Source organism: Topomyia yanbarensis, chromosome 3 (assembly GCF_030247195.1).
Source record: "Topomyia yanbarensis strain Yona2022 chromosome 3, ASM3024719v1, whole genome shotgun sequence".
NCBI classification, from domain to species: domain Eukaryota; kingdom Metazoa; phylum Arthropoda; class Insecta; order Diptera; family Culicidae; genus Topomyia; species Topomyia yanbarensis.
The window spans coordinates 148,315,059-148,338,243 of record NC_080672.1 but is presented as its reverse complement, the minus strand read 5'-3'; the positions used below and the strand labels follow the sequence as shown (position 1 = coordinate 148,338,243).

At 36.0% G+C, this 23,185-nt stretch overlaps 1 protein-coding gene across 5 annotated transcripts in view; it reads left to right on the top strand.

Moving 5' to 3' along the window:
- LOC131690945 (pericentrin) overlaps positions 1 to 20,840 on the top strand; it is a 141,117-nt gene extending 120,277 nt beyond the window's left edge. For all 5 annotated transcript variants that reach the window (XM_058977035.1, XM_058977034.1, XM_058977033.1 and 2 more), the window contains one exon: positions 16,529 to 20,840. In XM_058977035.1, coding sequence (XP_058833018.1) covers positions 16,529 to 19,759 — 3,231 coding nt within the window. In that variant the 3' untranslated portion in view covers positions 19,760 to 20,840. The remainder of the gene's footprint in view (positions 1 to 16,528) is intronic.
- Positions 20,841 to 23,185: the final 2,345 nt, after the last annotated feature.

Sequence of the window (23,185 nt, the reverse complement as noted above, 5' to 3'; positions counted from 1 at the left end):
CAAAAATGAATAGTCAAGAGCTCAAAGTATTAAGGGCTGCTTGAAAATGCTACGCTGCATGCTACGCTGCTTGAAAATGCTACACATTCGATACACCTTTACAATTTGTAGAAGACGCTAAATTGGAATGAGTAGAAAAATATCCAAAAACCCGTCTCATGAAACTTTACACGCATTTGCTAATTAGAAGAACGAAACCAACGTCAAGGTTGTCCCCATGAATAAGAATATATCAGTGTGAAATCAAAGTTTACCGTTGCAAAGAATGTCCGAACAAAGTGAATGTCGAAATTTGCTTCAAATCTTCTGATAAGGCAGGCGATTTGTAGATGCAGAAAATAGGTTCAACTCCTATTTTCATGATCAGGTTTCTTTCTACTATTACTAGCTCTTTGACTTCATCCGAAGTTTGCGTTAACTCGACTTTATGAAATTTTCAATTTAAATGATACTGATCATGTCGTAATCAAAACAATCCTGAAAAAAACACATGTTTTTTTTCATTTGACTCTCATAGGTAATGGGTTAAAGACTATCTTCGACAACATTATCAGGCAACTCAGAATAACTATCTTTTTATCTATTTAAGTTGATTCTTTTTAGGTACTTTTTATATCATTGTACTTATGAATTAAAAATATCGTAGACTGATTTTCCTAGATCCCTAAAACTATAGTAAAAGTCAAAATGTAAAGTGAGTGCAAAAACTACTGAATTCACTACAAAGCAAGAATGCCTTAGCTCTATTGACTTTTGACAATCTTGCAAAACCGTTGTAACTTGAGAAGATTACCTAGATTAAGTAAATATTATATTTGAACATTTTGGTTTTATTTATTTATTTGAAGGTTTTATTTCGGAATTCATGGGGTTTTGGACAATGTCAAATATATATTTCATTGATTTAATCTACTAATGGAAACTACCCAGAATTTAATCTACTGAGCGAAACTGCTCAGAATCTATTCACAAATCGAAAGAAAATTACTTAGCACTGATCACTCAATGCTTCTAATTTACATAAAATTTGGTAAATATAACATTGATGACACCAATATAACTAGAGACTATAAACATAGATAATAATTTCAGCATCACTTGCTCCCGACACATGGAAGAGAACACATCGCACTTGCACCTAATTTGCCGAGGCTTTCTTTTAGAGTTGTCTGTTTTAAATTACAGCAAATTATCCGTTTCCTGTAAAACTTTTGCAAAACTCTTTGCCAATTCATTAAACAAATATGAACACTAATCTGTTTAGTAATAGGTTTGTTTGTGAATAAAAATAATTAGCTCTTGATTTTTTTCAATCATCATCAAGATTGGAAGAGATGTATGATTTCTTGAAGAAAGTTGTAATGTTTGTCTGATTACATGTTTGTTTTATCACTATTTGGGAAAAAGTTTCAATTAAAGTTGTTGCACCTAACGCAACGAAGACGAAATGAGAAGATCAGAGCGCAATTCGGAAAGAACTCGTGTTGAGTGTATAGTAAAGATAGAAGAGTGATCTTGAGTCGATTTAGATTGGTTGATTTTTTCCTCTCTTTGCTCTCTTATTTAAGATTATCTCTCTCATTTTATTCCAAGAAGAGCAAAAACGGAACGAAAGACTGTCACATACTTAAGACATGAAATCGAAACTGTTATCCCAACTTATTGACTTATAGATTCAATCAGTCCCAACATTTTAGTCCCTCTTCGTGATTGCCTATTATTTTACCACTTTTTGCCCGGTCCACTTTTAAAAGAATTTTTTTTGCACGTTTGTCGAAGATATCACGGATTTACGGATTAACAGTGTATTAGTACGGAACGAATTACTCGTAACAATGAAATGAAGCGTTAATAAAAATGGTATTGCGTTAAAATGACGCGAAATGAAAATTCTATTCTCGGCTCAATCGTTCTCAGATAAATTGAAATACTTTTTGTGTAGCGCAGAGTAGTGTACAGAGAACAGAGTGTACAGTGTGCACTGACCTAATACAGAAATTCAAAATTGTGCGCAATTCAAAAACTTATCATTTAAAAATAACAAACTGGGTCGTGGGTCTTTTATATATTTCCTTATGTAAACAATAAAAATAATATAACGAGTTTATGTGGTTGTCCTACAGATCTCGCGCAAGCGCTTAGCCATTGCACGTGGAAACCTGTTTACGAGGCGAGGAAATATTTTTTTCCTCACCAACTATGTCTTGGGGGGGAGTAGTTCATTTCTATCTCGCTATTGTACATTTCCGTGTCATCATCGTAGTTGCTGCCTTTATGTTCGCGAATATCTTCCTTGCTTTTCGCCCTCAATAATTGCCCTTCCAAATAGATTCCATTTCTCCCAAATGTGACATTAATCTGCGAGTAAGCGGTATCCGATCTTGTAGCGGAACATTCATTTTCTCATAGTCCATATACAGAAGGATCTTAATTATAGCATTGTCACACACAACCTTGTGCTTTAAGTTGTGCGAAATGAATGGTTTCGTCTGCACTAATTTGTTGAGCGCTAAATGCCTGCCATGATAGAACTGAATAGAGCCGGTTTCCGAAAGTCTAATCTCTATTTACACCTTCAGGATGCGAATGATCAATAATTTTATAATCACCGCATTTGGCTGGAGCACCAATTCTTGCTTCTGCTAATCACTAATCTCGACAGATTATTACAGCTATAATTAAAGTAACAGTCTCTTGTATTCTTCAGACAAGGCACACAATATAAAAGTTACTTTTTTGTTGTTCGCTTCGCACTGGCTCGAGCAAAAGCATAAAGCACACTGAATTTCGTGACCATTGCCTTCGGTGGTTAGAAATAGCCTTCTTTAACTTTTTCTCAATAATTTGTTCAAACCAAATAAGCAACAAGTTTTGTTAAAAGTCACCGGTTTTTTAAATTTATTTTTGAAAAATTTCGGGGGGGGCTTTAGCCCCCTAGCCCCCCCTCTGGCTACGTGCCTGCAACGAACTTGAAGGTTGAATGGGATTTTTCAACAATTTTTATGGATAAAAGTCACTAGCTCACATTTTCACCGCTAGGTGGTGTAGTTTGCATTTGTTTATCATAATAAGTAAAAATAAGAAAGATAATTTTATTCCCCGCACCTTTGTCGAAGACTATGAATAAATCCTGGCTTCATTAGAAGTTTTTAAAATTTTAACAAAGTGATGTCCTAATCAATTTTACATGGGGCCAAACAGCGTGTAGTGCCGAATCAGTTGTAGAATTCCACGATTTTTTTGCTTGTGAACTAACGATTGAGTTCAGTTAAACAATAGATAAATTTTAGTACATAATATGACTCATCTTTTGCCTAGAAAATATTCGTTTCATATTTGAACGAACATGCGCCCTTCACTAACTTTTTAAAGAAGAGAGATGATGTTTAGATAAATAACTGAGAAATGTATGTTGTAGAAGTTTATAGAAGACTTCTAATCTCTATCTCACACCGTTTCAAAGATGGTGTTGGCGCCCTCTACACATTTAATGTGGAACTAAAATTTACTAGCCAAGAGGTGACTTATATTATGTATTAAAATTCGTCCAAATATACTATTCAGCTAAATTTAACCGTTATTTCGCAAAATAACAAAGTTCATGGAAATCGACTAATGCTTCACCACCTATGCGATTTTTCTCCTTGTAAAACTGACTCAGACATCACTTCATTAAAATTTTAATAGCTTCCCATTCTCATTTATTCTCAAATTTTATCAAAGTTGTAGGCAATAAAATCTTTCTTATTTTCAATTGTAGTGATAAACTGATGCATACAGTGCCACCTAGCCGTGAAAAAGCGATCTTGTCGAATTTCTCTATGTAAATCGTCGAAAAATCCCATACAAACCATGTGCCGTTGGGGTCATATTTTCCTTGTCAATCTACTGCACACTCTACAAGTGTTACGGGTAGAGCAAAACTGTTTGTAGGGATACTATAGGAGTTTTATTAAAAATTGAGCTTGAACTCATGCGCGATTCATGATTTTGAAAGGAATTGGACGTCCGGCCACCTTTCAAAATCATTTGGTTTTGTTGCAAAACGATTTGTTTCGTGGAAGTTGTGGGTGATATTGTGTTTTCGAGCATACCAAATAAATTTTCTAAATTTTAAAAGCTTTGCGTTATTTAGGGTGATTTTCAATCTATTTCCCGAATGATTATATTTTTCGATAGCGCGTGAAAAGAGCTTTCAGTATTCGTATAGATTTTACATCTATCCACTAACAAAAGTTATTTTTTATATAGTTTTTAATAAAATATGCGGTTGGGGTAAGTGGGCGGTGCTGCCCGCGGGGCAAGTTGACGGTACTATTCACAGTGCAAAAAAATCTCATCAAAAAAAATCATTTCTGGAATTCACTCCATAGTAAGAACGTGACGAATGAATAATTTTATTTAAAGTCACGTAAATAAAACAATCAATCAATCAACGAAAGTAAGACAATCTTTTTCTGTATATTTCGCCAATGTAGGAGACATTTATTCCGGCCAATTGCATGAAGAATTTCGAAAATTTGCGTCAAATTCAAAATGCCGGGGTATTGAAACTGATATATAATAGCAAATGTCGGTTAATACACAGTTTTTTCGAAAAGATATTCAACACGTTCCAAAAGGACCGTTGAAGTAATTGAATCTCCATTTGATTGCTTAGTTTTTGGCGAGACCGGGGTAAGTTGGCGGGATTTCCGCGTCATATATTTTTGTCTCTAAAAATGGAGTCAATGCATCAAACACTTTAAAAAAAATCAGAGATGTTGCCAACAGACTGCTCTTTCATGCCGCGTGTTCTATTTTGCAAGATCTACCTACATCAAAGCGATAAAAATTGTAAACTAAAAACACCGCCAACTAGCCCTGGTCTCCCATACACCTCATTTAGTGTTGTAGTGTAAAATTCGTTTTAGAAATATAGTAATTGCAAATACCATTACGAAACCGTTACTTACATAGATATATCGACAAATGTTTCGAGACACTAAAAGTAAGGGATCATCCATAAATGACGTAGCATTATATGGTGGAGGGGGAGTTTTGTATTTTGTGATGTTGTGTGATGACAGGGGGGTAGGAGGTCATGTGCATACTACGTAGCTTTTTTAAAGGGGAAAAACTAACATAGTTTTTCATTTTTTTTTAAATTTTACGGGGACAAAGGGGGGGGGAGAGTTACCTTCAAGCTACATAATTACCAGGGGGGTACTTAGAGGTTTGTGACGAAATGCTACGATGGGGGAGGGGGGGGGGGGGTGTTAAAAACCGCTAAAAATGCTACGTCATTTATGGACGGTCCCTAATCGCTTTTTATTGTATTGTATTGTTTTTGGAATTTGGTATTTCACCGGGGGAGTTGCTTTTTTTAAAAAACCGAGCGTTTTAAAATTAATTCAATGAACGATAAATCTATCATAAATTCTCGGCAGCCGACAGCCGATGATAACACATACTGAGAAATGCATAAATCGCATCACTCATCAAGGTGAATCCAGATTTGTGGAACTCTTTTCCCCAGCCTACTAACTAAAACTCCTTCCCATGGCAAACGTGAAGATGCAGATGTATACACGGCCTCCATAACAACGTTTGTTTCACTAACCTTCCTTCCCTTCCCCGATGACTGTTAAGACGTAGCCGGCGCTGTTATTGGCATTTCTATTCATAGAACTCTCGAAACGTGCACATGGATGATGGATAGCTACTCCCAGGCCCCATTCGTTGATTCTCTGTACAATTTCGCTTGTTCTGGTCAATCGAACCAACATCTCCCCAAAAATCCTCCGGTAGAAACCTAGAAGCCCTTCCGTTAGGTTTTTGTCAGACGCAACGCAACTGAAATTTTAATGGGAGCCGACTAAAACCATCGCAATACCTTCCGGACAGAATTATTACAAGAGTCGAACATAGCTCTGGCAGAAGCCGAGCAAAATTGTACATTCCCAGCAGCATTCTTGCTAAAACTGGGCACTACCGGTCTGCTGCCAGAATTCTGATAATATGTGCACAAATTCTGTTCAAAACTAATTTTGCTAAATGTGTAGCGAATCCTACATATTTTGTTTATTTTCCCGACCAAAATACTAGAATTCTTGACGTTCTTAATTAATTTAAGGTTCAAGTTACCTTTTTTGAGCATGTGTTAGTTTTGAACGCTGGATAGTAAGGGTAGGAAAAATTGTGTTCAGCTTTGGCACCGGATTATCCATTTAAACCTTTTCAAAACTCTAAAAGAAGAATATCAGCCGATTTATCAGATCACAACGATTCAAATCATACAAAATAGCTGCTGGAAAAACTATCGGTTTCGCTAAATGGAGCTTTGAAAATTTGATTTTTGTCGTGACTAACGACTTACCTTTCAATATAGGGGCCCCTTTTCAAAATTTCGAAAGAAAAATGATGTAAGATTTTGAACGCTTATATCTTTTGTTGTACTGAATGGATTTAATCAATTTCTTCGGCATTTTGTCGAAAATATTTGTACCAATGTTGTAATAAATTTTGGAATATGTAGGACATTCATTATCAACGGAAAAATAGTGTTTTGAAAAATCTTTCGAAAACGACTCGGAAAAGTGAAAATTTTCAGCCCATCCCGCACAGAGCCGTCAATATGGTGCACCAATCGAACAATAAAATGAAGAAAAGTTTTAAATATAGGTCCACTACATGTTTGTTCCTATGATTATTCGTATTGGCTTGCTTGACGAGAGTAGTTGGTGCGGGAAAGCCGGCGTATTCGTTTTGGTTATGCCATTAGAAACCGGACGGAAAGGAAAGGCTCATGCACGGCACGAGAATGAGCGAGAAAGCGATAGTAGTGCATATTAACGAAAGCGTTACGTACATTTTGAACCTTAATAACAGGTTTTTGCAAATCCTTCCAAGAAAATCAGTGAATGTGGCAACTCTACCACTAAGCGAAAGCTACACCAAAACGAATGATGAAAATATTTTCATTTATCGCACAACAGGAGGGCCTTTCATCTGCATCGAAAAGTTTATAAATAGGAACGCCTTGATGCAAAGCGTGCTCATTCGGTGTGAGCTGCGAAAGGGGAATGATCATATGTGTGTACGCAGTAAAAACAATCGTCGGCAAGGTTTGAATTGTTTCAAAAGATTCTCGTCTTGTATCAACAAAGTTATCTACAATCCGTTCTTGTTAGGACGAATGAAAAATGGAAGAAGATGGGTTGGTAATGTATATGACATAACAGGGGTGTCGTGACCACACATCGAAGTTATTTCAAATCTTGTAAAGCATAAATTGACATAATTTCAATGATTGTTCCTATATGAATGAAATGACAAATTTTTAGGTCAACGTGGCAATGACTGCAATTTATAGAACAATTTTATATTTTTTGTTATCATATATCAACTGTCATCTCTTCCAAACAACTTAACCCTCTGCTGCCAACCCCGTGGTTTTGCAGGGTTAAGGAGAATCATTGTAAAATGTCCAATACACGATTTTATGTTGTTACCTCTACTAACACCACACTCCCACCTGTCATACAAGTACATTGTCTGCTTGTTGAAATCATTATATGAAAATATTGACCTGTATTCAATGCGGAGAACTCGTTATTAAAATTGAATAGAATAACGAACGGTATCCTCAGGAAAATTTCGCTGAGCCCGGTGAATCGAACTTAATGCGTAAAATTTAGCCATTTGAAAGAGATGCAAGCAGAATTTTAAGAATATGATCATCGTGGTTATGTCCCGGACATTACCCGCCCCTAGTTTTTCGCTAAGCGTGTTCATTTCTGTACGCTAGGAAAAAAAATTCCGATGGTCGTTTCGAGAGATTTTTACATTAATATTTCAAAGCAAGAAAATATGAAATTGGTTCATTTCATGAATGAATGTCTCAACGAGCTTAGAATCCAGCGCATCCTCTATCAACGCAGACGCCAACAACAAAGGTTCTTTTCAGAACCACCATAATTATTATAAAGAATAACTTGAAACATTCCCACATATTTCATTGAGTATCATTCGATTTGAATTACAAGTCAAATGAGTGGTCACGACACTCTGGTTATGTCCTAGACATTACCCACCCATCTTTTTTGTCACACTACCTCACCGTGCTGGGGTACGCAACACAAAAGCGCAATGAAAAAACCACAGCCACTTTTTCAAAAGCACCATTCAGCTAAGCCGATGGTTTTTGCAGCAGGTATTTTGCATGAATTGAATCGTGATGATCTAATAAATCGACTGATATTCTTCTTTTAGAGTTTTGAAAAGGTTTAAATGGATAATCTGGTGGCAAAGCTGAGCACAATTTTTCTTACGCGCTCTACCAAGCTTCGAGGTAACTTGAGCCTTAAAACAAGTCGTCATTGGTTCAAGCTTGTTGATTTGCTTTCATTGGTCAAAATGTTTTTCATTTATATTTCTCGAAAAAAGCACCAATGATTTACCTATTACTCCACACAAGAAGAAAACCAAAACATTTTAGGAAGGAAGAGTCGGCTTTTAAGAGCAACGATTTCCACCAGTTAGTGATAAATGTATTCTCGAATAATACACACCAAAAAAATCTGAATTTTATCGTTGACGTAATTGTAAACATGACACAAATCAACAAACCGTAATTTACGAAATGACGGAACATTACCGTGTTCCATTTAATTTTACATGAAATATATACTTTACATGCGCAATGACATAAAATTACACTTCCTACCATTCAGAACAAACGCTGTATGTGGAGTAAAATTACATGATTTACGAAATTAAACGTCATGTAAAATTAAAATCAAACGTAAAACTAAGTTATTTTTGATGCTCGTATATGTCAGGGTCAGGAGACGTAAATTTACATTATTTTTTCTAGGTGTGTAGTTTTCTTCAATCACATTTTGGAATACGCTTTTTCTAAATGTTGTTCTAGCTGCTATGTTTCGTTTTGTTGTTCATGATACTCATATGGAGAAGGTATACTAGCGCCACTATCAACTCAGTGGTACATATATGCTACAAGCATTAACTGTCAAGTTGGTCTTAGCATAACCTGAATATAAATAATCATGAATTTCAAGCTTCTGAATTAATTTAGAGACATATTAGCTAGTTTTGGGCAACCTAGAAACGATCCTTGGTTTGCCGGTTCAGAGGGTAAGGTGTTGGTCTCATAAACCATTCAACCATTATCCAAGAAGGATTTGTAGTGATCAGAAGGATCATAGCACTAGCCCTGCATTTGTCCTGTACACTAAGAATCGGGTGCTTAGATTGTTGAAACAGAAGGTCAAGTTCCAAAACGGAATGATACTCGTCGTATACTCACTGCTCTATTGCCGTTGCAATGTGATATCCGAGCCGAAATATTATTTGATGAAACCTATGAAAACCAAAACTGTCAGGTAATCAAGTGTCACATCTCATTCATAGTCATACGTATGAAGTACATACTTATTACATGATGTGATGGCCGGAAGAGTACATTAGTGACTCCCCAACACTTTGGCGAACCCTGGAACAGAATTTTTTGAAAAACCTTTGTGAACGCAAATTAATAAACGTTGGAAGTGAGAGTTGCACTCCAACTGCAATGCGTCGTTCACTCCGCCATCAAGCGCATTTCAGCCACCCGCGTTATTCGAAATTCCAATTACGATGTTTAAACACATTTCGAATCCAGCCAAAGCATCCATTATCCATGATTTGAATTGTAATTAAAAACTTTTTCCCAAGATAATAAAAAAGTACCATTTTCATACATTTTGTATTCAAAATGTACATAACTACTGTCATTTTAGCACATTGGGCCACCCTAGTGCATTAAAACTGTCAAACATTGATGTTCAACTACCATAACTTGAATTACGATTAAAAACTCTTCCTACAAAAGAAAAAATGCATGATTTTGATTCATTGGCAAACCCCCATTTCCTTTGAAAATATCCTACGCCATTTATTTTCAGCTGCCTTTACTAAATGTCTATCGAAGAAAATATGTTTTATGGTTTCTCAAAACACACGGTTTTTTGCACGGTTTCTCGAAATAACACTTGTTTTTTTGCACAGTTTCTCAAAATAACACGTATTTTTTACACGGTCTCTCGACATAACACAAATTTTTTGCACGGTTTCTCGAAACAACATGGATTTTTTTACACGGTTTCTTGAAATAGTAAAGATTTTTTACGCAGTTTTTTCACGGGATAATCGTATCTTATGTAACTGGTATATCGAAATAAGTATTTTATACATAAAAATCGTGTTATTTCGCAAAACAGCACAAAAAGTCTTGCAAAAAAACAGAATCTGGTGTATCGCTCTATTGCTGACAGACGCTGCTCTAAACAAAGGCTTCAAATTTATAGGGTAATAATCAGAGGTTAAAATATGCGCTCATTCTCACGACAAGCAGTTTATCGCACAGCTTTTTCATACTTAGTAGGCGTGGAGCCCATTTTTAACCTTTCAAGAAATTGCGAGAATTTGCTGACATAGCAGTATGGAAGCGTGATAATTTCGCAGCTTCGAACCCGTGATAAATTAAGTTCAAGAAAAACCATTAATATATTACATTATAGAATTTATTTCCCCACATTGTTGCAGTATTTTCATTCTAAGGATCTATATCATACTCATTTTTGTGAATTTTTGCGAAACTATTAGTTTGTTCGGCAGTTTTACATTAAGCACGAAAATATCATCTCATATTATACCGCGAAAAGATGAGATCCAATGCTGTCTTGTCGAGAAAAGTTGGAGAGCAAACAATGTTACATCGTATGTTTGCTTTTTTATTGCTGGTTGAAGTAGGTGAAATATCGCTTTATTCTGTTCAGGAATGCGAAAATTGTAAACTCTGGTAATAATAGAAATTAAGCGAAAATACAGCGGCATATTATCCTATTTCGCTTTGGAAAATGACTGAAATCCTAAGCGATTTCAAGGACAGCGCGATTAACTAATAGCAGCAAATTTTGGTCATTGCCCCTTTTGATGTCTGCTATTTGAGAAGAACCTTTTCCGAGATCTTGCGAGAGTGTCGACAAGACTGTGCAGAAGTAAAGCAGTATCTGGTAACCATAATTACGACATACGCATAGTTGCCGAAGCAACACAGAAGTCTATGCTTCTGCTGATCCATCCTACAAAAGTACACTCTTCTGTACTTACTTCTTCTACATAACCCTGGAGAAATTTGTAACAATATAACTTTTATCGAGCCTCTCTAGAAATTGCCTATTTTTGGGGCACAATTTGGACTTAACTTTCCGTCACTCGCGCTAGTGCAGTGCACGCCGCTCTCAAAATCTAGCTAAATCGTCTTAGGTTACCATCAGCTCCTCGTTCAGTAAACTATTTGCGCGACCTCCGGTAGGTTAAACGTGCCACAAAATATTTAAAATCGGTTTTTAGTAGTGTTATAGGATCATATAGAAAAGAATGCAATTTTGAAGAGAACAACTCTTTCTTTTTTTTGGAACTTTGAAAATTATTTCATTTTGCAAAACAAATTTGACAGTATACGTCGTGCCAAAAAGTCTAGTTATTGGAGACGCTTCGTTGATGGCTTGTCAAGAGAAACATCAATGAGTACTCTTTGGAACACAGCCAGAATAATGAGGAATCGAAACGTGACTAATGAAAGCGAAGATTTTTCGAATCGTTGGATATTTAATTTTGCCAAGAAAATTTGTCCAGATTCTGCTCCTGCGCAGAAAATCATTCGCACTCCTCTCATGCAACAATAATGCTCCGGGACTAGACAGAATTAAATTCAACTTGGTGAAGCATCTGCCTGACCTAGCAAAAAGACGCTTGTTGAATTTATTCAACAAGTTTCTTGAGCAGAATATTGTCCCGCGTGACTGGAGACAAGTGAGAGTTATCGCCATTCCAAAACCGGGAAAACCAGCCTCCGATCATAACTCGTATCGACCGATTGCAATGCTATCCTGCATCAGGAAATTGTTGGAAAAAATTATCCTACGACGTCTCGACAATTGGGTTGAGGCGAACGGTTTGCTCTCAGATACCCAGTTTGGTTTTCGGAGAGGAAAGGGAACGAATGATTGCCTGGCGCTACTTTCGTCAGAAATCCAACTCGCTTACGCAAAAAAAGAACAAATGGCGTCTGTGTTCTTAGACATAAAAGGAGCATTCGACTCAGTCTCCATTGATGTTCTCTCGGAGAAGCTACATCAATGCGGTCTTTCACCGATATTAAATAATTATTTATACAATTTATTGTCAGAAAAGCACATGCATTTTTCATATGGCGATTTGGCGACACTCAGAATAAGTTACATGGGCCTCCCACAAGGCTCTTGTCTAAGCCCCCTTCTCTATAATTTTTACGTGAATGACATTGATAATTGTATTGTCAGCCCATGCACTCTAAGACAACTTGCAGATGATGGGGTGGTTTCTGCCACAGGACCAAAAGCTATAAATTTACAACAACCATTGCAAGATAGCTTGGATAATTTATCAATTTGGGCTTTAAAACTGGGCATCGATTTCTCTACGGAGAAAACAGAGTTGGTCGTTTTCTCAAGGAAGCGTGATCCGGCTCAGCTTCAGCTTCAGTTGGTTGGTAGAACGATAGCCCAAGTCCTGACTTTTAAATACCTTGGAATTTGGTTCGATTCTAAAGGCACATGGGGAGGCCACATTAGGTATCTAATAACGAAATGCCAACAAAGGATAAATTTTCTGCGAACAATAACTGGATCATGGTGGGGTTCTCATCCAAGTGACATGATAAGATTGTATCAAACAACAATACTTTCAGTAATGGAATATGGGTGCTTCTGTTTCCGTTCAGCTGCGAACACTCACATTATTAAACTGGAACGGATACAATATCGTTGTTTACGAATTGCCCTAGGTTGCATGCAGTCGACCCATACGATGAGTCTTGAAGTACTAGCGGGAGTTCTTCCTTTAAAAGACCGATTCTGGGATCTCTCCTCTCGTTTACTTATTCGATGTGAGGTTATGAATCCACTGGTAATTGAAAATTTTGAAAGACTTGTTGAGCTTCAACCCCAAACCAGATTCATGACAGTGTATTTCAATCACATGTCACAAGAAATAACGCCTGCTAGGTCTGTTCCCACATACGTCAATATACTAGATACTCCTGAATCCACTTTATTCTACGACACGTCCATGCAAGCAGAGATTCGTGGAATTCCGGATCATCTACGCTCGCGAGAGATCCCTAAAATATTCACAAGTAAATATCAACACATAGACTGCCTTAAAATGTTTTACACTGATGGGTCACGAATCAGTGAGGCCACTGGTTTCGGTATTTTAGCAGTTCGCTCACGAGGCGACAGGACACACGCCACAAAAAATATTCACTATGGATTTTGTTCTACCTATTCCAACGCGGCAACAGCAACAGCTTTGGAATAGGTAGAACAAAATCCATAGTGAATATTTTTTGTGGCGTGTGTCCTGTCGCCTCGTGAGCGAACTGCTTTTCAACAATAATTTTTCAATTTCTCTCAAACTTGCAGAACCCGCCTCTGTTTATATAGCGGAACTAGCAGCAGTTCACTATAGTTTGCAAATAATTAATACTTTACCCTCGAACCATTACTTAATCCTCACTGATAGTCTCAGCACAATTGCAGCTCTACGCTCAAAGAGGATTGATAATCAAGATCCATTCTTTTTGGGGAAGATACGAGAATCTCTGAGTAACCTAACAAGAAAATGTTATAAATTTACCCTAGTGTGGCTCCCCGCCCATTGCTCTATTGCGGGAAATGAGAAAGCTGCTAATTTAGCCAAGATTGGTGCACTAGATGGTGAAATATATGAAAGACCCATCGCTTACAATGAATTTTATAGCGCTTCTCGACAGAGGACACTTGCTAGTTGGCAAACATCTTGGGACAATGGAGATATGGGACGATGGCTACACTCAATTATCCCTAAAGTATCAACGAAGGCATGGTTCAAAGGATTGGATGTAAGTCGGGACTTCATCCGTGTGATGTCTAGGCTCATGTCCAATCATTATACTTTAGATGCGCATCTCCGTCGTATTGGGCTCGCTGAGGGTAATCATTGTGCTTGTGGAGAGGGTTACCATGACATTGAACATGTTGTTTGGTCCTGCACTGAATATCGTGAAGCCAGATCACAATTAGTAGATTCTTTACAAGTCCGAGGAAGACCAATCCATGTTCCTGTTAGAGACATCCTGGCGTATCGCGATCCTCTATACATGGAACTTATCTATCATTTTCTAAAAACAGCGTCTGTTAAAATTTAATAAAATTCATCCCCTCATACTCTTATCCAAGGCTAATCATTTACCAATTAAAGTGTCCTAGAATATTCAGTTTTTAAATTTAGACAATAACAGAAAAAAGTAAATAAATACTCCCGAAAATACTAGATCATTATGAAATATAACAATGTAAGGAAAAAAGCAAACAATAAAGTGATTTCAGTGTTAGTTTTAGACAAATTACTAGTATAGTTAAAATTAGTTATAGTTAAAATAAGGATTTTTGTAACGTGCTATGTAAAAAAAGAAACTGGCGTAAAAAGCTTTTGCAAAAGCCGTGTCAAATAAACGTATGGAAAAAAAACAACTCTTTCTTTGATAGCTGTCACGCTGATTCGATACAATCTTAAAAGGGAAATGTGATGAAAACGCCAAAAGCGTGTAATCGAGTACGTGCCCAAGCAACACGGTATGTTGATAAGCTGTTTTTACAACACCAATGTCACAAATTAATTTGTGAAAATATTACTGCAGCAAGCGTTATTCAACTGTTATGCAATTAAAAAAGCGCAAGAGGCGGAGCTTATAGGCAACATGTTCATTTGTTCCGAATGATGTACCAAGAATCATAATAACAACAAAGATTGTTGCAATAACGCTAGCGATTGCTTTGAAAACAACTTTGTCGAAATGAAATGAAACTTAATGTGTTTCATGAAATTGTTATGCAAACAAAGTATAAATATTATGTTCACATTCAAATATGACAATATCATTAATGTGGGTGAAAATGTTTAACCAACAAAATTGAATCGAGTTATTTTTGAAAATACTTTGATATTTTTAAAGGGCCTTAAAACAACGTTGATATAAACTCAATAAATTTTGTACTTATTTTGTGAATTATTTATCGTACGCAAAGAACTGTGCTCAAATATGCTTTTTTCGAGAGTAATCAAAAATTTGAAGCATATTAATGATGAAAATTTTGGGTTCCGATCAAAAAATCTATGCATATTAACTGTTCGTAAGCAACTTTTATCGAGAAAGAATTCATTCTATCAATAAATATGGCAGTTGTTTTTATTTCTGCTATGCTACAAACTGAAGTTGAGTAAAAGTTTTATAAGTGTATCCAGAATCAAATTTACTGACAAGTTGAATAATAATGTCATCTCCAGTTTACGCGATGATGCTTTCAACAAAATTGTATTAGCTGTGCAGTAGAGTCACAAACACGTTGCAAAAAACATCAATAATATGTGTCAAAAATGGTAGTTTCAGAAAACATAAGCACCACAAATAAATAACTAAGATGTAACGTGCAGCAGCTGTGTTTCACACATGCAACAGTCATGTTTTTTGCAATTCTGTTGTCATTGTAATGAAACATATAACTTTTATTGTTTTTCTAGAACATGTTGCAAGTGCTGCTTGGGTGGCATTCCCGACGACCACGTTCGTCCGTGCACTCGCATACCAGTGAAGCACTCTCTATCGTTTCGCGCTATATCTTCGAAAGCACTTTCATATTTGGTGATGATTATCGACGTTTTCGGCGAGATTAAAAGACACAAACGTTTTACCAGATTGTTCGGACTCCTGGCTTTCACTCATCTTCTGCGGACAAGTTTCAATTGTTAATCTCGTGTTGCTGTGTGCGGTTAACCCCCTCCCCCACTGATCACACTTCTCTTTAAAACGCTTAATTGAAAAAAAGGATCAATATTGTGTTTTCATGCTCAGCGATCTAAAATTTAATGATACTAGAAAAGAGTTTTTCTCGCAACTTTTTTTTGTAAACTATTGTTATTTATTCAAATAAACCATTTATTTCCAATGTAAGCGATTACTAGGGCTATTAATTTGAATTTATTCATGAGACCGGGCAGTTATTAGAAGGTGTGGTAATTGTTGCACTAGAAGTTGAATAACCATGTGAGGTGATTTATCTAAAAGACTTGAACACTGATTCCGTTGTAATGATTTTGAAGCTTTTCATTAACATTACTATTTAAAAAATAGCGTCAGTAGTATATCTTAGTTGAAAATGTTCTATGGAGATTTAAGTACATTTACTGAAGTTTTTTTTATTGGAAATGATAAAATATTCGTGCCTTTTTGCTATTTTAATGTAATTTTAGGACTGAATAGTTTTGATTGGTTAATAATATTTCGGTTGCGAAATTGGTGCATTTTTAATGTCACCGTAGGTGCGTCTTGTACACAACCTTTAATTTTTCATCTCATAAACAAGTACTTCCGTCTAACTAAATCTATCCGATATCTTTGCAGGAAACGCCCAATTCTGTCTTCAACTACAAAGAAAAACTCCAGTCGACAGCTACAAACAACCGCAATTCGTACGAAAAATATGGTCACAACTCGTTACCCACATTACCCAAACCTGCGCTTTTTCCAGCGAGTTTTGAGGCACCAACGTTTTTTCAAGATCTTTCGGCTGCATTTCCACGGCCAACCCCATCTACTGGAATCAGCAGTGCAGGTACACCAGAATTTTTACCCAGGCATATAAACTTTTCGCTGATGGATGAATCCAAAACAACGGTCGGTTCTGCCCGAGAGCGGTTCCGAGAGCCTGCATTTATTGAGGAAATACAAGAAGATGATGAAATAGAAGAGGAAGCTTCAGTGAAAATAGTTGGCAACGATAAAGGAAACGTTAAAAATGAACTGGAGTCGTTGAAAATAATCATAGATAGAGTTACGAATGAAAAAAATGATGCTATAGAAAATATGCAAGCGAAGATACAAGAGAAAGTGGAAGAAATATGTAATTTACAAGTGGAGTTAGCTGCTAGGAATAAACTTTATGAAGATTTACTTCAGGAAAGGAAAGACCTCAAGGAGGAAATGGAGAAAGTTAAAGCAACTCTGAATATGTTAGAAACAATGGGTATGCAACTAGCACATAAAGAGAACCTATTAAAAGAGGCACTTGAAACAATCGTTTGCAAAGAACAAGAATTGGCGAAAGTTAATCATCTTTATACGAAACTTCTCGAAGAAATGGAGCGAAAAAATAAAGAATCTGCACTATTGGCTTCGGATCATCAGGAAAAACACCTTCTGTTGGACACGTTGAAGCAACAAGTTGAGTCATTGAACAAAACAATTGGCCACAAGAACGAGTTGATGTCCAAAATGGAAAAAGACATTCATAACTACAGTAAAAATGAAGAAAAGTATCTAGAACAGATAAAATCACTTGACGCCAAAGAAACTGAGTTGAAGGTTCTACAAACTAATTATAAGGATAGGTTGAACGAGATTGAAATTTTGAACGAGGACAATCGTTTCCTAAATGAGGATATTAATCGACTTAAAAATGAGATTTCCAAATTAACTAGCAACTCGACGTCAAATCCTTCCTATGTTCAATTTTTGAAACAAAATTGTGAGAGGTTTGAGGAAGAACTTTGTGAAACCAAAGCAATGCTCACCGAAAAAATGCTGGCTCTTGAGCGCGTAAGAATTGATTTGAAAGGTTGTCAGAATGAAGCTGAAGATCTAAAAGCTCACCTAAGGGATAAAGAAATGATCATTCAGCAAATTGGCGATGACGGTAATAGCTTGCATGAAGCTTTAACCAATATCCAAAATAAAATGCAGGAGAACAATAGCAATCTAAATAGGCAGCTTAGAGAGGAACAAAGCAAAACGGTTGCCCTGCAAACTGAACTGGATATGTTAAAAATGCAAATTCAGAGGAACGACAACTCTTCAAGTCCAAAACCATTTTCGGTGGAAGAGATAGCTGAACAACTGGAAAAAGAGTTGAATTACTCTGCACAACTCGATTCGAGCATTTTGAAAGCAATGGAGAGTGATGATTTGAATTCAGAAGATGAAACAAACAGCAAAAAAGCCAGGAAGGAAAATAAAGGTAGTCGTGAACTCGAAGATTTGAAACTACAACTGCTTCATGAGGCGGATAAATGTGCCAAATTGAACGAATTGCTTGAAGCAGAGAAAAGCAACTCAAATTCCATTCAGATGCAAGATGCAGAGATTATTGAAGCTATGCGTCAAAGACTGGAAGCCGCTATTGATAATGAAGGCATGCTACAAAAACTACTGGCTGAAGAAAAGAATAAAACTGATCGACTGTCAACACTGATCGCTGGCGTTCAACGAACTAGGTCGTTCGATAACTATTTGCTCATGAGGGTTAAATCGCCGCATGAATCACCATCTAGGAGGCTCAATCGAAGTAATGAGTTTGAATCGGAAATGACGGCTCGGTTTGAAAATGAAATCAAATTCTTGACAGCTCAAAAAGAACGGGAGCGGGAAAGAGCAGTGGATTTGCAAAGAGTCCTGGAAAGGGAAAAAATTCGGTTTGAGAAGGAAATCGATGATAGAAATGAGTATGGTGAACAGGTAAAGCAAGAGTTATCAAGGGTTGCGAAAGAAAAGGATCGCTTAGAAGTTGAGCTTGATCATGAGCAGGAGAAACTCATGTTGGCTCACAAAGAAATCGAAAGCTTAGAAAAACGAATAGAAGCTTTCCAAGAGGCGGATGCAGTGCGATCTTTCTGTAGGGAACGACCTGCTGGACACAGTTCGCTGGAGCTACGGCAACAATTGGAAAATTTTGAGCAAGAGCGAAATCAGCTTCGTGATACTATTCAAAATCTTAGATCTGAAGTCGAGCGCAGAAAACAGCGTGAAGGGAAACTTACGGAAGCCTTGAATAGAGAACAGGCTCTACACAAAGGAGGACAAGTTTCTGTTCCAGAAGAATTTCTCTGTAAACTCAGAGACATGAATAGACTGTTGGAAGTAAATGCTCGGGAAAATCATCAACAAGCAGAGACGCTGCGGTTGTTGATGGATGAAAGGAAAGTATTGCAGTTGCGAAATCAAGAGCTGGAGCGGTTCAGCAGAATCCATACAAATGGCAGTAAAGATAACCGGGATGATTTGGAAGAACGTGCGAACCATCTGTTTGGTAAATATCTCCGTTCGGAAAGTCACCGAAAGGCGTTGGTTCACCAAAAACGTTACCTACAAATTGTACTGGCCACGTATGAAGAAAATGAAATCAAAGCGCTCCAATTACTTAGTTCTCAGAACATCCCACTGCATGTCCAAGGTCTTATCAAGTTGAATAAACAAGAACAAGACCGTCAGTACAAGCGCCAGTCATTCCGCGCAGTAGTTATTGCTGTAATTGCCGTTGAGCGTATGAAATTCATTGTACGGAAGTGGCAAGGTGGACGACGTGTATGTTCGAAAGCTATCTTTTCTTTACCATTCACTCCTCGAAGGTCTCAATCAACCAACACTAATGTGTGGGTTCGCTCGCCTAACTCACATTTTGTGGAATATAATGTATCTCCACCGGCTCGCGATCGTTCATCAATGCTTCAGTCATCGGTGCATCACGAATCAGTTTATTCCGGGCATTATCTGCAGCTACCAGAATCGCAGCTTCTCATGAACGCTGACATGCGAGAAAAGCTTGAGGAACAGTACAATCAATCGAACAGTAATCGATAGAGTACCATTTTTGTTATTGAGTCTTTTATGAGAACTGGGGTGACATTCCGCATCTTAAAACGAAAAGTTTTTTGCATACAAGCTTGTATGAAAAAGTCATTTCGACTTAGCTGCATGATGTGGCCCCTGGTTATTATTCGTTTAGTTAAGCTATAATATTCGCATAACTTTCTTATTTTATTGTGTACTTCTTTTAACAACATCTAGTCATAATTAGACAGCCCTCTGAATTCTACTGTAGAAGAATTTCATTCATATTTTGTTTCCGTTTGGGAAACTAACTCAAAATGACAAATCATTACAAAAAAAAAAGATGTTGTACACAGCTGATTTCAATGGGTGACTTATTGAATAGCAAAACAAAATGCTTCGAAAGTGCCTTGCCGAACGGAGTTAACTATTACTTATTAATTATGTTATATTTAGGATTTAAAATAACCTATACAGCCCTAGGAATAGTGTTCCGAACTTCAAACTAAGATCAATTTTGACATTTTTCACCGCATCTTGCCATATTGTGTGACAGGTGTAAGGTACAAACACGCATACACTCATCATTTCAGTTCATTTGTAAATTCAAATTTGTTTTAGAGCTATCTTATAACAAATCTATCTAGAAAAATTAATTTTACAATTTTGATGTGTATTCATATCAAGTTGACGTTCAACTTTCAAATCAAAATTTGCAAATGCTTCAGTTAGTTTATTAGGGTGTCAAAGTCGGTAATAAAGCGTATGATTCGGGCTGGGGTTGTAAAAGAGTCGGTATAAAGAACTTACAGAACCCGGCTTTGTCTGAGTAGATTTTTAGTGTTAAATGTAATTTTAAACGTCTTTTGCTGCCGAAGGAACTCAGTCCAAGTTTTACACTTGACCCTATCCGTCCACGACATTTTTTCTTGTTTAGAAATCGAAAATAATATTTTAACCCTTTCTTGGCCAACTTTTTTCCATCCTAAATAGGGTTTCGAAACTGTTTTTCCTTAGAACTCAGTTGGGGTTATGAAATACGAAAAACCTGTTTTGATCAAGATATGTGCTTCTTTCGTATTGCTACAAGCTGCTCAATTTTTATATTCTAATGTTCAATTATATATATATATATATATATATATATATATATATATATATATATATATATATATATATATATATATATATATATATATATATATATATATATATATATATATATATATATATATATATATATATATATATATATATATATATATATATATATATATATATATATATATATATATATATATATATATATATATATATATATATATATATATATATATATATATATATATATATATATATATATATATATATATATATATATATATATATATATATATATATATATATATATATATATATATATATATATATATATATATATATATATATATATATATATATATATATATATATATATATATATATATATATATATATATATATATATATATATATGTGTGTGTGTGTGTGTGTGTGTGTAAACATATATGTACCAAACAAACTTAGATCCAAATGTATGATTGCGCGATACATTAAGCACATTTCAACATTCGAAGATGCAAATGAACAATGGACCTTCCTTAAACCAAGTTAATTTATGGCGTAAAAAACACACAAGTTAAAAATATTTATTATTTTCGAAGATATAAAGGTTTAAAGTTATGGTGCTCTACAGACACCATGGGCGGGAAAGGGTTAATGTTTTTACCCGACTTTTGCATTCTGATAAAATTTTCAACCTATCATTTCTGTGTTTAATCCTAACGTAGAATGTAGGGCAAATATGCGTTTATCAGCAAAGTAGTAGTTTTGGTTGCATAAAATATCTAAGGATGAATACACAAAAATACAAAGATTGCTAAAACCTGAACATAAATTTATTCAATCCGAAAAAACCCTGGAATCAGGATGGCCAGATAGAATTCCTTAATATCGGTAGGGTCACTAAAAGTTTATCGGTAGTTATCGGTAGGCCGGGTTGTTGTCCCAAAAACGCAGAATTGACATAGAATTGTAAAATAATGACACAGATCTCAGACCAAATCCAACCCAAAAAATGAATGTTGAGTAGGATGTGTCCAAAATCAATAAAAATCGGTATTTTTCTGTAGGAATAACAAAATATCGGTAGTTTTGCCTTGGTCGTCTGTCGGTAGGACTACCGATAAATCGGTAGGTCTGTGTGCAATTCCCTTAGCTGCGCATGTATTGGTAATATGCAGCAAAATAGTATTTAGAACTCATTAAAAATGCATGTGTTCTGTTAGTTTTTTGCTTGTAACGGATAGTTTTGTTAAATAGTACTTACATAGGATAATAAAAAACTGGAAAAACGATTTTCAACATGCTAAAAAAAGTTTGTTTGTGCTAACATAACTGGAACAACGTCGATACACCTTGGTTTTTGCGTACTGTTGTGGTATCGACGAAGACTACCACGCGAACCATTATACAGATGCCGCTAGTGTAACAACGTATTTTAATTTAAACAATTAGGACAATATCTGACGCATTTTTTGTTCCATGTGGCACGTCGGTGGCTGTACTAGGTTATTGTTTTGTTTCTCACAGTGAGATGTTGGATCACGGGAAATTGGTTGGTAGGTATTTCCGTCATTTGTTAAAATATTCTTTCCTTCCGTTGATGTAGTGTAATACCTATTTCTGATTATTTAATATAGTCTTCTAACGCAAAAATTTAAAAAATTGATTTTTTTAATTTTTGTATATTTGAATCTTTTAGATAAGGAAGACATGGTCAAGAATGGTTTTACTCAAATTCAGCCTTGTTTGTCTGCAAGAGCCCATCAAACATATTTTCATATGAGGCTGATAAAATTGAGGGCTGATCAAATCCGGTCTTCAATGTATTATAATACATAGGCAGTATTCGAAGAAGTTTCTTGTGGCCGAGTGTAGAACGACTTTGTTTCTACTTATTCACGAAACCGTTATCTTTGAAGTTTTAAAATTATGGAGAATCAGTTTTTCAAAAAATTGTAAGAGTTTCTGTCTTTAGCGAATTTGTTGAGACTTTCATTTAAAACAACTTTATTCCCTTAAAACTAAAACACACTGTGTTTCAATCAAACGACTGATCAAACGTGATGTCTCGTTCGAGCAGAAGTTCTGTTTATGCCGATGAGACACAAGTGAAGCCGAAACTTGTCTTGGCTTAGCAGGCCTATGCGAAAGCACTATGCTATATTTCACCCTAAGGAGGAAAATTTGGTAAAACCAAAATTTCTCACTAGGGTGAAAATTTGTTGGTAAAAACCAGTCTTTGTACAGGAGGGCACAAATCCTTATTTCATACTATGTTGCGTTTCGGCTTCGCCTCATCAGAAAATATAGCATAATGAATACTACGTATATGGAGTATATCGAGTTATAAAA